General features: G+C 40.2%; 1 protein-coding gene across 2 annotated transcripts; it reads right to left on the reverse strand.

Moving 5' to 3' along the window:
* Positions 1–1,727: 1,727 nt before the first annotated feature.
* dcn (decorin) lies at positions 1,728–18,074 on the reverse strand. Of its 2 annotated transcripts, XM_020599595.1 has the most exons (9): positions 17,734–18,074; positions 10,297–10,529; positions 7,204–7,316; positions 5,835–6,048; positions 5,202–5,315; positions 4,666–4,759; positions 3,997–4,135; positions 2,944–3,170; positions 1,728–1,967 (listed from the first exon to the last, which is right to left on the reverse strand). In XM_020599595.1, exons 2-8 carry the CDS (start codon positions 10,508–10,510, stop codon positions 2,970–2,972), a joined length of 1,089 nt encoding a protein of 362 aa, XP_020455251.1. In that variant the 5' UTR covers positions 10,511–10,529; positions 17,734–18,074; the 3' UTR covers positions 1,728–1,967; positions 2,944–2,969. The 2 variants fall into 2 exon arrangements, with proteins under 2 accessions (XP_020455251.1, XP_020455250.1); XM_020599594.1 differs by having other exon boundaries at positions 1,728–3,170.
* Positions 18,075–18,591: the final 517 nt, after the last annotated feature.

Genomic DNA, 18,591 nt, shown 5'->3' on the forward strand with positions numbered 1-18,591 from the left:
CTTTTTGGCAACGAGCGCATGTTTGCTCTGATTTAAGTGACAGCACCACATTCCTCTAAACTATTTCTTCTTAAGCATTTCACAAAGCTCCACAAGACAGACACACACACCTGAACTCACATGCACCAGCACACAAATATTGGCACCAAGCCTAAAGTAATAACTCTAAGTGGCTATGGTCTAGACGACAAATGTCTGTTCAGGTGATTAAGCTACACTGTGCTTATATGTGTGGTTCACGGGGAATAGAAAGGCAGAAAATATAAAGTGCTGTACTGATAACCACCACATGGGGGCAACATATCGAAGTACATTTATAATATGCTGCAGTATAGAACTCAGTCTGGGGTGTTAGGATGAGAGCCAGAGTTTGAACACGAACGCTTTTCAGTTGCTCCTTGTCTAAAGAAAAAACCAGATCTAAGTCTATACATTATCATAGGAAAGGATAAAGTAAGAAAATCTAGATTCTGATGAACATTGATCATTAGACACCATACAGCCTGCTTCAGAGGCAGGAATCTGAACCTAAATATTCCCATTGCAGCCTCATAAAATACTAAAAGATGATAAATCACCTCATGGCTCAGAGGCCAGAAATGGTCCTTGTGCAAATATTTGTTTACCTCAGGCCACAAAACCCATTAATATGAATTAGAGGCTGCAGAGGCAGCTAAAAGTGAAATAATCTACCCTTCAAACAAGACTTTTTACTAACCATGGGACCTGAATGTGGTTGTGCAATAGCTCATTCACATTGTTGTTAGCAAACAGACCAGCACTGTGTGGAGTTGACATGTTCTCCTCTTGTCAGTGGGATTTCCTCAGGGAGCTCTGGTTTCTTCCCACAAACCACTGACAGTGAACTGGAGACTCTAAATTAAATGTGTTGTCTGTCCATTTACTTTACATGCATCTGTCCTGTAAATGTATGCAGCAAATCCTGTGATGGACTGTGACCTGTACCATTTACCACGACTCTTGGCCAATGTATGATGGGAATGGCCCCACCTACTAGATAACAAATAGGAAACTGTACTTGGAAAATGTATTGTATGTCATCCACTGATAAGCTTTTTTCTCTTTTTCAGTGTAGTTTGCAAAAACTTAGGTTTATAACAGGAAAAAAATGCCTCATTTAATTTACAATACCATCTATTCCAGCAAAACTAGTACTTTTTTTTTAGATATAGAAGATGAATCCAACCCATATTTACTCTGACAGGAGAACAGTCTTGATGGTGTGTGGTAATGTCACCATATGACTTTGGTAACTTGTTCAGTAAAACTGGAGTCTGATAAAAGTCATGATGACTGACGACCTTGAAAAGTGCTTGTGAAAAGTGCATTGTTGCACATTATTTAGGTGCGTTTGTTCAGTCCTTACCATAACAAAGCATTAAAAAGCACAAACATTTTTCTACATGGCAAATTTTGTGACATTTGATATCTTTGATTGAGCCAATCAAAGCAGCATTTCTATAAACCTTTATCAAAATTTTCTATCATGAATTGTTAGATGACACACTTTCACATGTGTGTGTTTCTCGTGTGTACTGGTGAAGGTTTCTCACCTGTTTTCCAGTACCTGTGAGTCCTCTTGACCTTGTCTGCCACGAAGCTACTGTCCTTTTTGCATTTGTGCTGTATGTTATAGACCAGAAGCACAAACATCCATAACCACTGATAATAATGCAAGTTCTGGTCATCATATCCATCAAAAACCGTTACTTTTTCCATTAGTATTTTTATTTTGTTCAGGACACCTTAGCTGGAGCCCCTGCTCCTGAAAAAAGAGGAACACCTTTGTTGCTGATATATTAAGTCTGAGATATGGCAAGTGCTTGTGTCTTTAAGCAGTGACAGGTTTTTATACAGCATTTATATACAGCATCTATACATACAACACACCAACATGGGTGCTGTGGGCATGCCAGTCCACCTACACCCTCCAAATCTTCTTTAGTCTTGAAAAAAAGAAAGAAAGAAGGGGTAGGGGAACACAGAGAGAAATACAAACACACATTAACAAGAGATTCCAAAAAGCAGCACAGTGAAGTTGAAAGGAAAAAATAAAAAATAAGAGCATGCATATAAATCTTTGGGAATGGCTTCCGTTTAAATCATATATGGTTTATTCTACTTTTTTAGAAGCTGTTTTTTTCCTTGGTTTTGTAGAACGACATATGAGGAACAGGGAATGAAATGTGATGAAGAAAAAGTGTAAGAACACCCAGAATGAAATCAACACTGAAGTAAGCACAAGAAAACACAATGAGATAGAAGTCACGGTTGCTTTTATCTCTACTTGAATTGAGTACAATACAAATAGAAACTCAGAGTTCTTTCATAGAGTGCAGCATGGTAATGTTACACTCGGAATGCTATTCCTAGTACACAGGTAATATCTAGTACATTCTAGTACACCAGTTGTTAAAGGTATTGTAAAACACAAGTTAACCTCTTGCTGCCTGCTCTACAGCCAGCTTGCTTATAGTTCATAGAATGGCTAATTGCAGAAAAATGGGGATTTATAACAGTGAGATTCCAACTCTTTTTGGCTAGGGTTCTCTAATGAATTTCAGTTTGCCCACTGAGTGAATTCCACACAATAATATGTTACAGCATGAATGCAAAACCATATTTGCAATGTTAATGTTTGCTTAACTGGTCCGATTAATGATGCATGTGTGTGAGAGCAATGCCAGAGTATACTGGTGTTTACTGTAAGCTGTGTGTGATACTGTTGCACCAACCTTGAAGCTAAATAATGAAACTGATATGTTGTATTTGAGGTCCATATTCACCGACATTTTGAAATGACTGTGTGGATTAATAGCATCTTCATTTGTGGGGGTGCAGTGTTGGCAGGGCGTCAGTGGGAGGAGGGTGTCTCACACACACACACACAAAACATTCACACATTCATTTACAAACACACACTTTCTCTCAGAAGTGCGCAGGACGCTCTACTTCTTCCTGTAGTTGCCGAGCTGGATGGCGGAGCGGTCGAAGACGCAGCGGAAGGTGACCGGCTGAACTTCCCAGTAAGGCACAGGGTTGCTGAACAGGCTGATGCCAGAGTACATGGCCTTCTTGGTGTTGAAGCCAGGAGGACAGAAGTCTTCTGTTCCCACAGCAGCAATCTTGTTGGCATGGAGGTAGACCACCTACAGAAGGGATTTAAATAATGATAACCTTTGGTCACTGACTGGGATGTAGGTGGCAATAATTTAGCTTTTCCAGAATAAAGCAAATAAAGAAGATAATAATAATTCACCAAATGAACAATAACAGCTCAAAAAAGCCTGAGGGGGATGTAATGCTAATTACACATTCCAAATCCAGCAGATCCAGAAATACCATACTGTACATGGAGAAAGCTCATAATTAATTGCAGTGATCACTATACTGTATTCTTTAGTTTTCATAGAAAGCATCCTAAAGATGAAAGTGTTGGGGTTGGGCTGTTATACATGTATGTAAATATTCCCACATTCCTGTTTACTGTAAACCCTATGGTTACTACAACTGGAGAGTCCCAATCCATTGGCAGCTAGTTCTCCTACCCCCAAAGGATTTTGTGGGAATGGGATCAATGCACCAGATGAATGAAATAACTTAAGCTAAACAAAAGTTAAAGGGTCTGGAATCAACATTATAGCATGAGAGGCTACCAACAATGTACTCAGTAAACAAACTAACTGAATCCATGTGGCTTTTGTTATGGAGGACTTGGTTGGCTTGTAATCAGGCAGTGTAAGTCTAAACAAACAAAGTCAACTTTTACAGTATTGCTTAGATCAGAGAAAATGAGAGGTGTGTGACGACACAAGTAAATGAACAACACGACTATAATGCTCAAGCAGAGGTCATTTGCTGGAACAAAATGGTTCCAATAACATTCTTTCTGTTATAATGTTGTGTATTTAAATCTGGATTAATAATATTGAGAAATATAAGCTGTAATTATAAACAAACCAGTATGTACTGTACCTGGATGTACTTATGATCGGGCAGTCCAGGAGGAACGCTGGTGAGAACGTTGTTGTCTAGGTGCAACTCTCGCAGGTGTGGGATGTTAGCCAGCGTGCCATTTTCCACAGAGCTGATCTCATTGTAGCTGAGACCCAGCCTGAGGAGAAAAACCAACAAGTAGATGACACATGGAAAGGTGTAGAAGAGCAAGGAACACAGCAGTAGGGGTGGACAAGCCAAGATAGTGATATCAGCATCTCTTGCTGCCAAAAATGATCATTAGCTAGTAAGAATAGGATACAAAAAAAATCTACACTATGACTCTGGTGATTACTGCTGTTTTGGTTTTAGGTTTTATTATCCAGCAAAGCCAATAGATGTGAAATCAGAAAATAAACACACAAGAGTGAGATTTAATATAAACTAAATAAGAATAGCATGTTCCCATGTTTCCAAAGGGAGTTTTAAAACTTTTGATAGATGAAATAACACAGTATTCTCTTTACATATAAGTTTAATTCATTAGCAATAAAACACAACTTTCTTAATACGTTACAACCTACCTGGTCTTGTATGACCACCAGTTTATGGTCGTAAATTTTCTTGACAGCAAGAGTTATGATTCAAAGTCATAGCTAATCCTAAGGCTAATATGGGGTAATGTTAAAAAGAGAAAACCATATTTACTTAGCCAGGTTCTTCAGGCCCTTGAAGCTGTCAGCTGTCACCTTGGTGATCTTGTTTGCATCCAGGTGAAGCTCAGAGAGAGAGCTGGGCAGACCTGGCAACCCACCGGAGAAGAATTACTGTCAAGAACTAAGCAATGACTTGCTGTATCACATCTACAGTGCTTTTGTACCTTGATAGCTGATGACATTACCAATTTTACATAGAGACTGGTGGTTGTATCAATTTGTAACCTTAAATTTTGGGTCAATTATCAAGAAGTGGTTGTTTCCAAGTCAAAGGCTTCTCATTGCTTATTCTCATTTCACTAACTACATCTGACAAGTTCCCACCCTGAGATAGAGTATTACTATGCAGTAAAGTTGTGTGAGTTGTTTTTCATGCTGAGCTACTTGTTTCAGTGTAAACCTAAATCTGAGCATGAATTCTTTTGATAGAAGATGGTTGTTTTTGTCTGAGACAGACTGGATAAACTCAGATTAAGCCAAATCCCCTAATGTAGAAATGATATGTGGAAATAAATATCAGCATTGTACCTTTGGGGATCTCTGTGATGTTAGTGTCTGCGATGCGAATGTAGGAGACCCTTTTCAGGTCAGCAAAAGCACCGGCCTCAATTCCTGCACTCTTAAAAGGGTTGGACCCAAGCTCTGAAAAAATGAATGAAATAAACAACTGAGACCACAGAAAGTAGGAGAAGAGAGAACAGCCATAATACATCATGTCTACAAGGTTAATTCTTCTCCTGGTGTGTTACAGAAACATAGAGCTGAGTCATGAGTAAACACAGTATTGGGCAAGTAGTGTATCACTTCAGCGCAGCCTTTCTCCACACCAGACTTCCCTGATTTGTCACAGTGGGATCAAAATTCGCATAGCATTGCATTTTAAGTGATTGAATCCACACTTTCAGCTTTAGCTAAGCAATGACAGAATGATACTTTTTAATTTGTGGAACAGAAAGTTTGTGCACTGTTAAACAATAGAAATCCATGAACTTGTTCAGGGCTCTGCAGACAATCAGCAGGCCATCTGGCTACATGAGTCTCTTTGGTCTTTTCAAGTAAAAACCTAAAATGAACATTTTTGTCCCTACCTCTTCCAACTGCTTGTACTGTGCACATAAATATGCCCGTTCTTAAACAACGTAAGTTTTTTTGATTTCATACCCATGACGATGACGTTGGACATGCCCTGGAAGGAGGCCTTTCTGATCTTAGTGATCTCGTTCTCGTGGATGCGCAGCTCCTGCAGGCTCTTGGGCATGTTGGCAGGCATGTCCTTTAGGTGGTTCTTAGACAGGTATAGGCGTTGCAGCTTGTTCAGAGGACTAAGGGCCTTGGCATGGATGACGGTAATTTTGTTGTTCACCAGGATCAGAACCTGTGGCAAGGAATAACCAGGAGATGAAAGAGTAATGTTAAATATGAGTTTTTATTCTTGCTACATGGTGTTATAGAGCTTTTACCACTATGTCCACATCATGCTGGGAAAGTGAAAACACCACATCAAAAGATGAATTCAAGGAATTCATTCTGGCATGAACACATCAATGAAGGAAGTCAAAACTAGTGATATTAGTTTACAACAGTGTTTTCAGATCCAGTCTGTTCCTGTTTAAATTCACATCACCGTCTGGATTCCTATTGTTCAGGAATTTGCTGTTTATTTAAAACTTTACACTGTAGTGGCTTTCACTGTTTCTTCATCCTCTCAGAAGCCTTTACTACAACAAATGCACCATGGGACAATAGAGAAACTGCTTTTCAGATGAAGCTCTACAATAACAAGACACTGTGAGCTCAGCAGCTGTTAGACACTCCAACCCAGTACCTGTTTCAAAATGGAGTCCAAGTTCAAATCCAGTCCTGAGTTATCACAACACACAATACATTTTTCACTGTGAGCTCAGCAGCTGTTAGACACTCCAACCCAGTACCTGTTTCAAAATGGAGTCCAAGTTCAAATCCAGTCCTGAGTTATCACAATACACAATCCATTTTCAGAGGAATCTCATTCCTGCTCTTCCACTCTTGTGTGAGCAGACCTGAGTTAATGTGAAGTATGTAGTTGAGAGGCCAGGTACTTCTCAGTGCAAAGTGCTCTGGCTGTCAGACTGATGTACTGTATTTATTGCAAGCCAAAAAGCTGCAAGAGGTTGAAGGTGTGAGGCTGTAATGCCTGAGGGTGAACAGTTTGAGGGTGGTAATGGGGAGAGGAGAAGTGTGCTATGGGTGGAGAAGGAATGTGGGTATAATCGCATGGTCGGTAACTAGTCAGCATCATGTTGAAAACTCTGCATGGTGAAGCGACTAGTAGACTAGGTATGACTAAAATGGGTAAATAGGTATGACATCTTCCCAGCCATCTGCACTGGCAGCAAAAATAAAACTGTGCAAACAGGTTTATTACAAGATGTTAAATCTCATATTGAAGATGGATTGCGATTAATGTATTAGTTACACACCAACACAAATTACATAACATGAGAATTACTGCCCAGACATGGGCTACAGATGGAAGTAAAACGTCTCTTACGTGCAGTCCTTTGAGGTTCTTAAAGTCATTCTCCTTGATCTCAGTGATCTTGTTGTTCTGCAGGTCCAGCAGGGTGGTGTCGATTGGGATGTCATCAGGAACTTCCTTCATACCTGATGGCAAAATATGAGGCATTTTATTAGATGTATCTGAGTTAACAGCATAGTAATGCAATAAATCCCTCCGAATGATAAATGAAGGAAAAACAAGCTTTGACTTTGAATATTGTCATAAATGTTTAATGCTATTTAGAAGTACACTGGATTAGAAGGCAATTTTTCAGGGGTTTTAAGCGCTTAAGGACATTCATAGAAACAGAGAATCAAATGTGGAAGAGCAAGACATGAGGTTAACAGGATTACAACACTATGAAATAACAAGGTCTGCTTTGTCAGTGCAGCATGTGACATAAAGCCTCGATGATAGGGACTTAGCAGAGTGCATTTCAAGGTGACATTCCAAAGGGACCGATCGACTGTTTGATGTGCTCCAAGGCACACATGGTGGAAATGGACCTTAAAACAAATTTCCTTTGGAGTAAGTGCACGACTGCATACCTGGACACTGAGCTCACACTAAATCGTTGTGCTTGGACTTTAGCATTTGTGTTTCATGGCTGAAACAGAAAATGGCATCTGTATTGAAAGATTGTTAGGCTGAGTGGACTGTTTGTAAAAATTACTGAGTCCACAAAAAGCACACTGAGATTATAATGGCTAGTTTACCTTTGAGAGGAAGAGGCGTAAAATAAACTGTTTAACAAAGAAGCTGGCACTCTGCATCTTTGGTCCACATAGGGACATGTTTGGACACATTTTGTCCTAAAAGCTTCTGCTTAATTCCTTCTAATTTGGGTTTTCCAACAGAACTGTCAAATGAAATCACAACTCATTTAACCCCCAGCTTTACTTTTCTCGCCTGTTTTCTTTATCCTGCACGGTAAAAACTTTACTGAGGAAAAACCACATCTATAAAAGCAAGGATGCTTTGGGATGGCGAGTAGACTCACTGTGTCTTGCCCAGGCGTGTGTGTGTGTGTGTCTCCAAATAAATGCATATGTTTATTCCTGTGTGTGTTTGAAAGTTTGTTTGTGTGCATGCCAACAGATCTGGGGAACAGATGAAGGATTGGGGCCAACAGTGCTGATGCAGGAGCTGAGAATCCAGCCATGGAGCTGCCTCTTCAGAGAAAGTGCTCCTGCTGACTGGGGTCCTGGCTGGAGGACTGATGTAATGGAACCAGTCCTTTCCTGGACATCACTCTCTCCAGCTGTCTGTTGCTCTGAATGTTGAGCCCCCTGTTCATCTGGGTCTGCCTTCCATCTGCACTCACTGCTTATTCTTTACTCTTATGTCCTGAGTCTGTAACATCACTTTCATTTTACTATCTAAGTCTTAGCCCTCTTAAACTTACTTAACCAAAAGTGACTATGAGCGGGTTAAACTTGTCTGCCTCACTTTTAATTTTATCCTCCTAGTTTGTCCATCTGGGTCACTCCCCCTTTCTCCTTCATCTGCCTCCCTGAAGCTTGTTCCCCTCCCTTTCCAAACAAAAGCAGGGCCAGAAAATGATCAAACCCAACTGCATAGAGAAGGACTTCTATGTAATATAAAAGAATAAATTGGGTCAGGGATTTTTCTGTGGCAAAGCCTGTGAGACACCTCAAGTGGTTATATATACTATACAACAGATTAGGCAGACAGAGTTTATAAGCTCCAAACACCATCGATGACAACTGAGTAAATTGTTGTGACTGTGCAGAAGCAAAAAGCCGAGTAAGTTATTGTTGTCTGGGTGAGTAAGCTTTACACTGAGAAACAAGTTTGGGAATTTTTGAGGTGCTAGGATTTCTCAAGTCCAGGCTAATCTCTAATCACTTTCATTGTTTAGGAAAATTTGCCCAGAAAGAACAAACAATGAAGTTTTTTACAGGAAGTCGAATGTGACTCAGAGCATCTGTGAGCAGTTAATGTAGCAACACTGGTGTCATGTTTTCTGAGGGACTTCACAATAATGAGAAACAGACAGTGCACCGATCGAGTGACCCTGGAGTCTGAGTGAACGGTGGAGACGGCTGAGCTCGTAAACTGAGTGACATTTCCTGCCCCTAAAAACCAGTAATGTCACTCAACACTGACCTCAGCATCTGATCCATCATACTGAGCTCAGCTGTATGGAATCAGGAAACAGCATAAAATGGAGGAGTGAACAAAGAAAATGGATGGAATAAAAAGTTTGTTAGATTTTGTCTGAACTTTAAAATTTAAATCAAGCCAAACTGTTTATTTTAAGGATTATGTGCTACATGCAGCTTCGGTTCAGATGATCAAGATTAAAGGCACATTACAGAGTTGTAAAACATCAGTGGCAAATGTTTGAGCTTGTAACCTTAGCACTGTAGTTTTGACTCAAAATATATTTAGTCTTTCCAGTTTCTCAAACATGTAGAGTAGTTGCTTTGATCTATTTTATATCACTGTGAAAGTGAATAGTTTGGGGGTTTGGATGAAACAGCCAATGTGAAGACATTTTGACTCAAAAAGATTAATTGATTAATCAAGAATTCAACAGAATTCCAGCCCTAATATATTCAGGTAAAAATAATAATAGAAACAATAATGATGTGATAAAATGTGTAAGAATATATTTTATATATATAGTTTTAACATGGAAAAGTTCAGGTGACTTACTAGCATACACATTTTTCATAAAAACAATACAACCAACTTTTTTTGTTTTAAGCTCAATATGGTAACTACTTAAAGGAGGCTTGTTTTTATTTCTAGTGATTTGTGTTGTTAATGATTCATTAATGCATTAAATCTTTAATTATAGGTACTAATAGACAGTGAGAGGGATCACTTTTGTGTTTCTGCATTTCTAATGGTTTTTCCAGTGCAAGTTAAGATCCACAAATCTTTCACTGAAAAGCACAGAAGCAAACTTAAATAATCACCTAAAATTATACCCTTGTGTGGGTGTTGGTGGTGTTGGCGTATGTGCTGGGGTTAGCTCTAGCCCATTGGCAACACTGAGGAGGTCGCATGGACATAGAAAAATGACTGAGTTCAGTGCGAGATGCCTTTTCTTACCAAGGTCAGAGCACTGGATCACACGCAGGTGGCACTGGCATCTGAAAGGGCACTTGGGGCCTTCAGGTATGAAAGGGATGTCCAAACCTGGAGGTGCTTCAGTCACACCAGATCCTGCCTCATCCTCCATCATGAAGTCTAGGAAACCAGACTGGCGGAAGGGCAGAGCCCAGCAGGCGGTGACCAGGAGCAGAGAGAGACAGGCTGATCTCATGGTGCAGCTTGCAGGGAGCCTGGAGGGTGAGAGGACACAGTTCAAAGGTTTGAGAGTGATTGAAAGGCAGAGAGAAGGATGTTGTATGAGAGAGATAGAACAATAAACATTGACTGAAATCTAGAGAGGCAAAGGTGAAGGTGAAGGGCCAGAGAAAGTTAAAGACTTTATGTAACAATTTATTAAGGTAGGTGAAGGTGTTAGGAGGAGAAGGGACACGTCTTAGGGGGCCAAGGAAGAGCAAACAAAACAAAACAACTATTTTTCCAAAGTGGTGATATTTAGGTCTTAAAACATAATTTCTACTATGTAGTATTTACTATTACAGCGGGTCATGGCCTTTTCAGTCAGACATACCCCGAAGTACCTCTTTGTCAAGGACAATTCAATTTTCAGTGTTTTTGTATTACTGTTCAACAAAGGCTGGATATTTCAATTTGCACTATTTTAGTTTTAGCTTTTTCACATGTTGTCTATGCTCATATATATATATTTTTTATGGCACTAACTTCTATTTTCTCAAATCGATTGAGATGCTCTTAGATAATTTCATACATTCTCTGGAGACAGCAGACATACCCTTGTTTGGGAATCATTGCACCAGTGATATTTACTTTTTGTTCATTCTTAAGGAATTGTTCCTACTAAATGATCTGGACACCACGTGCCTATGTAATTTACGTTTACAACATAGAACGCCTGCTGAATAAGAAACATCTGCTTTAACTTATACAGTAATGCACAAGGGGGACATCATGAGAAATTGCATGGCTGCCACTGTATACCACTGTACCATATTTTCTATTCAAAATGAATCAGTGAGCATTTGTTTGACAAATACTTTATGGAGTTCATCTAAACTAAAATAAATATGCAAGTATCTGGAGTCTCTGGGAGAACCCTGCTTCCTTATGTAGCTGTCTATTTCTAAACACAATCACGTCCCAGTTAACACATACACACACTCTCTCAAGTGAAGTGTGTGGACGTCCACATATCCTCCACGACCTTTTACACTGAAACACACACACAAGCATCAGCGACCCAGCAATCTGCTTGTCATGCGTAAAGCCCAAAGTTGCTCCTTCCCTCTTGGTGCCACAATAATTGAAGGGCGGGTTTGGGCCGTAGCTGCTAACAAATGATTTGGGAGCAGTTGGTCTGCAGCAGACCTTGACCTGAATGTTATGGCCACAATGATGAAACTGAGTCAAAACCATCAGATGGCCAGAGCTGAAAGTGTCTTCAAGCTGGTTTTTATGGTGTGCGTGCACGATGCTTATGTGCTGCATAATGTTTACTTTTAGGTTTATTTTTTTTGCATCTGCATGTTTTGAGATGCAAAAAAAAAAAGAAATAAATATATTTTAAGTGTTTTTTAAGTGTACTAAAGCAAGTATCCATATTATATTTGTACCTTTATACTTTATGATTACATAGTATACTGTTTATGTGGAAAGCAATACATGCACTATTTAAACCTTTGACAATGTTTAATGGGCTGCGTTCGGTCACGTCAGGTCATGGGGATTACGGCTGATGGTGACTCTCAACAAAAGCAGCAATTATAGTCCTTGTCCACAAAACAGCTACCACTTTTGCACACTGTACAGCCAGTGGTTACAGTGCTTGCATACAGTATGACCAAGCTTGAAATCACTTCAGTAGGGACATGTGTTGGTTGGGATATCTCTATCTCTTAAGGGTTTTTATTTAACATTTGTTCTGTTGCTATGAGGTGGAAAAACCTGGAAAACACTCGAAAGAGTGATTTTATTAGTTTGCACTTCAAGCCTTGTCACACAGTATCGATGCAGTTTCCAACTTTTGCCATTTTTACTTCCTTGGAAACATGGAGTAGTGGGAGGTGATCAGAGACACAGAGGACATTTTCAGATTCAGAGGACATGTTGTTCCAGTCTTCAACAAACAGAGTAATGGCTGTGTCAGACATTCTTATCTGAGCACAAATGAAAGCTCAATCCAATAAAAACTTGTCTGCAGACCTGGCATAAATATTCTGCTGTCTTTTTGGATTTGGAGCTGTAAAGCACTCCTGGGTCAAGTAGTGCTTGTACTTGTCTTTCAGTGTTCATTTTATCCTGTTTAAATGCCAGGTTAGGCTTGTCTTGTAGTACAATGCATCCTTTGCAAGTGCTGGAAAGTATTTGTCATGAACTCCTCACATCTGGCACATCTTGCAGGCTAAAATGTTCTGAGTTAACTAGAAAGCCTGTGTACAAGCTTTGTTTAAAGGGGCAGCAATGCACACACACAAAATAACAGAGGTGTCACCTTTGATTTGACCCATGGCCACAAGCTCCTAAACATGCGCATTGGTGCAGAATTTCAGATGGCCCTCCATGTATCCATCATCCTTTGCCCATAAATGTTTTGCCAGCTTTTAATGTGAGACAGGCAAAAAGTAGATGAGAGAGGGATCTCAGACTAAGCTCCGCGAGCTTTTAAGGGCTGCAGCATTACTGCAAGCATAAGAGTTACTGCTACTTTGTGACTTATAAGCAGGTCCAAGAGCTGTTGTTGATGAAAATAAATCAAGAGTTTGAAATAAAACCAGGAAAAAAGAATATGAGACTTTCAGAAATGATTGTTTGTGACCTTAAGTATTTCTAACCATAGCTGCAGAATAGACAATAAGGGTATGAAGGAATTTGGGTATAAAACTAGGTGGCTGTAGATTGTGGAAATTTATGAAATTGTATCAACATTAAAGTGGTGAATTAATGAGTATGTGATCATCCAAGGTCTGTCACTCTAAATTCCAATGGCAGACCAAGGAATTATGGGTTAGATGTGTTTTTTTTTTTTTTTAAATGTTGTTCCCAGCTGAGATAACCCTCTGAAGATGATGCACGAGACAATCTGTTGTGCTCGAGGCGTTGCTTCTTTCATTATTGCTCAGATATGTCCGCAAACCCTGCAGGGTGGCCTACCCCCACATCCCGTGGGTCATATGACTGAACTACAGGGTATGGTTGTTTCAGGGCTACACACACCTGAAGGGTCTGCTAAAAACATGGCACAGAGTTCTCAAACAACACACTTGTTGGAACATGACTGAATTCTCCTAGTTCTGCATTTTAAGATTTCAAACCCCTTCAAAAAAGATGCAACTTTCCAGTATGACACAGGAAGCCATTTAATGCACATTAATTTTCACTTTCACAAAGGAAACCTAATGATTACTCCAAGCTGGAAACCAGATGTTGTTACAAACACAGCTTAGAAAACATGACCTGGCACTGATGCATTGATAAGATGAAACGTTAATACACTGTTGCAGTGATGTAATGAAAACTTTTGATAACTAATACAACGATACATTTAGCCTTGGATGCTTTTATTGTGTATACCAAATCCAACATGTACCAACGAAACACATGCATCATTTGCATGAATACATGCACAAGCGCAAGAAAGTAATTGCATTAAACTGTTCTCCTCAAAGTTCTTTTCATAATGTATGAGACCAGTGTGTCTTTATTCGAGGAACATGACCAATGCCATGCTGTAGCACAGCTCCAAGCCAGTTTACAAGATGAAAACTTGGCAGGCTTTATTCACAGTAAGTGGACTGACACTAATTCATGCAAATGTGGCAAAATCTAGCTTCCTACTGGTGGACTTCAAGAGCCATGCAAAAACTACAGTCACTATAAAAACCTTCAAACAAATGCAAAGCACAAGGGACAACAAAAAAGGTGATGCTGGGCTAAAAAGAAGGTACACTTCACACAGTGTTACACAGACATTCAACCTAGTCTTTCACATTCTGGAGCAGCAGCAAACACTGGTGGAGGATTTCACACACATTTAATTTCACCCAGTTAGGAAGTTAACAAATAATGGTCGAAGACCTTCCAAAGAATGGATGGCTGTTGCAGTGACGTACAGGTATCAGTGGGAAAGTTTAGTTTGTATATTCAAAAGATTTACAATCCATAATATTCCAGAAAGGGACACGTAATACACTGAACACTAACCATCTCTATTGTCACCTCTCCTGTCTCTAAAGCCTGCTATTCATCATCCTATGTCTGACCAAAAGAAAAGGGACTGAGGTTGACATTTCCTGTTGTGGCGACACCTTTGTCAATTCTCCAGTCCTTCTCTTTTGTCTTATCTCTGCCCTCCCTCCACTTTCCCCTAAGTCTGGCCCCAGCATTACTAATGATTCCCAGACAGGAAACAGAGTTTGCATAAGGGAGGAAAGTAATTTTACTTTCTTTGCTTTGTCACTTTCTCCTCTCGGTCACTGCCTTTCATTGAAACTTTCATGGCTTAGAAACTCAGTGAGTAACTCGTAGAACAATTACCAACCAAACTCAACAAGTCTATGATTCAAATGCCTGCAGCAGGAAATAAGCAGATCTGAGCATTAAGCAGCATAGTGTCTTGATTTTAGCCAATGAAACCTTGTTGTAATGAAGGAAAGAATATAAAGACACACTCATTCCACCCTCCACCCTTGTTCACTACTTCCCTTTCTCCCCTTTGAGTCTCCACAGGCCTGTGTCAGCCTCTGCAAAGGGTCGGTCAGCAATGAATCACTGGAAGGTATTTACAAGGCCACAGGACATTTAAAACATGTGGTTCTTTTAACTAATCAGCAATTGAGTGTAAGCTCCCCTCCAACGTGGTTATATAATCAGATATACTCAGATAAACATGGACGATCGACAACAAAACAAAACAAAAAAAAGGGGTGATGGGGAGGTGGGTTGGTGCTCTTACTTTGGCAGTGGTCTGAGGAGCATGTGATCATTATTTTCGATAAATGTCTGATAAATCAGGGGATTTTGTGAGTGAGGACATACCGACATAGCCAGCAAACCATACTGGAGCCAGTACATTCTTGTAGAGGGAGTTAGGTCAACTCAGTCCTCTCTGAGGACTAGCCCTCCATGCAGGTTTTTGGCTTCAAGAATGCCCAAGATACTCTTAACACTTGTAAACGTTTTGCTGCATAGAAAAGTTCTACTGATTGTAAGTAACCAAAATTTTCAGATTCATAACTATGGAAGATCAGGGTCTCTTAAGCATGCTTGTTGTTTGGAGCCATAGCATGAGAAAGTCAGTGAGTGGTTAAACCACATTTCAGCTGTTCCATGAGAAGAGCTGTCGGCCTGCCATCAACCTCAGTCCCATTATCAACAGTCTGTGCTGCACAGACGTGGACATACTGACCAACCTTCTTTTTCTTTCTTCTCTTGCCATCTTCTCCTCCCATTTTAAGCTTTTTCCTTCCTTCCCCAGCTTCTCTCCTATATCTTATGGATTTTTCTTTTTCTGTTTAACCCTCAAAACTTTGAGCAGAAAGACTGACGTGGAACTTTCTGGTATTCCAGTAAGTAAAAAAAAAAAAAAAAAAAAGTGTGCGTGTGGGGGGAGGGGATACTTTCATGGCTAATGTCCATTGAATTCCATTGTTCTTTTGCTCTTTGTGACCCAGAGAGTTGAGACGCAGATGGGAAAAATGCTGCCTGTGATTGCTGTGAGTGCAAATCTGGGCCTTGCCTCCTCCAAAACCTTCCATATTCTCCCTTTTCTGGTTCCAACATCTGTTCAGCTCAAGTTGAAACTACCAAGATACTTTTATTAAATGTATATTAGGACAGAGTTTATGCCTCTTTTAGAATCTATTCTAGTTCCACTTTGCATTTTATTTTGTCTTAGTTTTCCCCTTGTTCAGTTTCCCTCCTGTCGACTCAGTCAACTCAGTGCAGCTGAGCCTTATTAATTTTTTTTCCCTGCTGGCAAAAAGGATGTAATGAGTTAGCTGAGAGTTGTGTGGTGGCTTGCCGGGAAGCCTTCAGACCTCCTCTGATAGAGGAAGCTGTACCATTAGGTAATTAATGGCTCTATGTGTTGTCAGGTACAGTATTTCTGTTAATCTCCTCTTCAAAGCCTATACTTCAAGTTGGCTGTAGCAATTTGGGTTCTGTTCTGCTCCCATGAAAACACAGCAGCAAATGCCACAGTGAGCAGAAAAGGTTTGTTCTGATAAAAAACAGAGCTGCAGAGCAGGCAGATAAGAGATCAGGGTTAAACTGGTCTGGTTGCAGTCTCAAATGAACTGCGGAGATTGAAAATGTGAGAAGCATCAGAAACAACTTTTCCAAAGTCTTTACAAGCAGTAGTTGGCTGAATCAACACACACACACACACACACACACACACACACACACACACACATCCTCACTCTTTCTTCCGATTCCCCCCCCCCTTGAAGACTTCCCAAGAACCAAAGGGAGATGAAAACACAGAAAAAAGAAATGAAAGCACACTAAACAAAGTGAGAAAAGAAACAAATAAATGGAGCCAATTGTAATATTTTCCACTGATGGTTGCAAATGATGACAAAAAGAAGAAGAAAATAACTTAATTAGAAACAAAATCATACTCTGCTTTCTCCTTACTCAAACCTTTGCCATTATGGAAACATAACAAATCTGATTTACTCGCCATTTATAAAACTAGCACACTCATGGATCTAACTTGAGGAATGCAGTTCCATCTGGGTTACATCCAAACAATCAACATACAACTGTCCAAACACTTCAGCTGGACAAAAAGCTGCAAGTAAAAACAACTGCAAGCTGAAATTGTAAATTTCTGAAGACATCTCATGGCACTCAATGGTGGATAGTTTTAAAATTAATGCTGGGCCAGAGGAATTGGTTTTTTGGCAGAGGAGAGAGGTCCCAGCATCAACAGCACCACCACACCCCCTTCCCTAGCCACTGCTGTTTTCACTGAACTGTAAGTGGAATGGACTGGGAATGATTAAGGTCTCTCATCACAAAACCAAGAGTACTGTGGGAACAGGACCTTTCAGAATATCTGGAATACATACAACACACATAAAGGCTGCAGAGAGAGGTAGAAGCAACAATGCATGAAGAAGGGACTCAAACATACTCAAATCCATTTAACAAAAAGACATATACGCATAAATGTATCCCAAATAACATAAGCAGCCATTTATTAAAATAAAATTACTTCATCAGCAAATAATGTGATGTGATATATTTTGTCATGCTTGCATTTATGCAACAAGTCACAGTCCAGCAGAAACTGAGCCATCCTCTCAAGTCTACTCTGTCTCTTCTAAAATTAGTCCACAGAGAAACCTAACTGCTGATTTTTAACCTCTCTTCACACATTTCCCCCCTCTACCAATGTTAAAGGACTTAACCTACCTGTTCTCAGTAGAAGCAAGGCAAAGAGAGTGGGTGAGATGAGCTTGACTCCCAAAATCCAGTCGAGTGGAGGGATGAGACTGTGAAGTGGCTGTGAGGGCCTGTGGGGTAATTGGACTCAGAGCGCGTGCAGCCAAGATCAAGCAGGTGTGCTCTTTCACAACAAGGGGAGGAGAGAGAGAGGGCGAGAGAGGAAGAAAGACCAAAGAGAAAGAGGGGAGAGAGGCAGAATGAGGGAGGGGTCTGACCGCCGAGCTCTTCTCTGGACCGAAACAATTGGTGGAGAACTTCCCCCGTTCTCGCTCCGTGCTCCAAAAACAGCTGGAAATCGAGAAGGGGGGAAGAAAAAAAGGAGTAGAGAGAGAGAGAGAGAGTGTGCAGGAAAAGGGAGACAAGGAGAGGCAGCAAGAGAGAGGAGAGGAAAGAAGGAAAAAGAAGAAGAGAAAGAGGCAGAGACTTTGAGTCTAAAGCAATAAGCAGTGATTCAGCTGGCAGTCACCCTCACTGTGACATCTGGTAATGATAGGTCCTGTGTGGAGCTTCGCTGAGACATTCTGCTTCTCCGTCTTCCACACTTTCACTCTCATTCATCTTCCTTCAGACTCTGTATTGAATACTCCTGGGAACACACACACACTTTATCCTAGCCCTAACCTAAACCAAGTCTTTACTCTCAAAAAGTCCTTTGAAACTGAGAAAATGGAAAATAAGTGGCAAATGGCAGATTAATAGAAATGTGTCCACACAAAGTAATATAGAATAAATTTAAAATCTACTCATTAAAATCTTTTTTCTGACATATGATACTAACGTTCTAAGACACTCATTTTCTACAATATTTGTGTATGGCAACTACTG

The sequence above is a fragment of the Monopterus albus genome, unplaced genomic scaffold (genome assembly GCF_001952655.1).
Source record: "Monopterus albus unplaced genomic scaffold, M_albus_1.0 scaffold41.1, whole genome shotgun sequence".
Taxonomy (NCBI): Eukaryota; Metazoa; Chordata; class Actinopteri; order Synbranchiformes; family Synbranchidae; genus Monopterus; species Monopterus albus.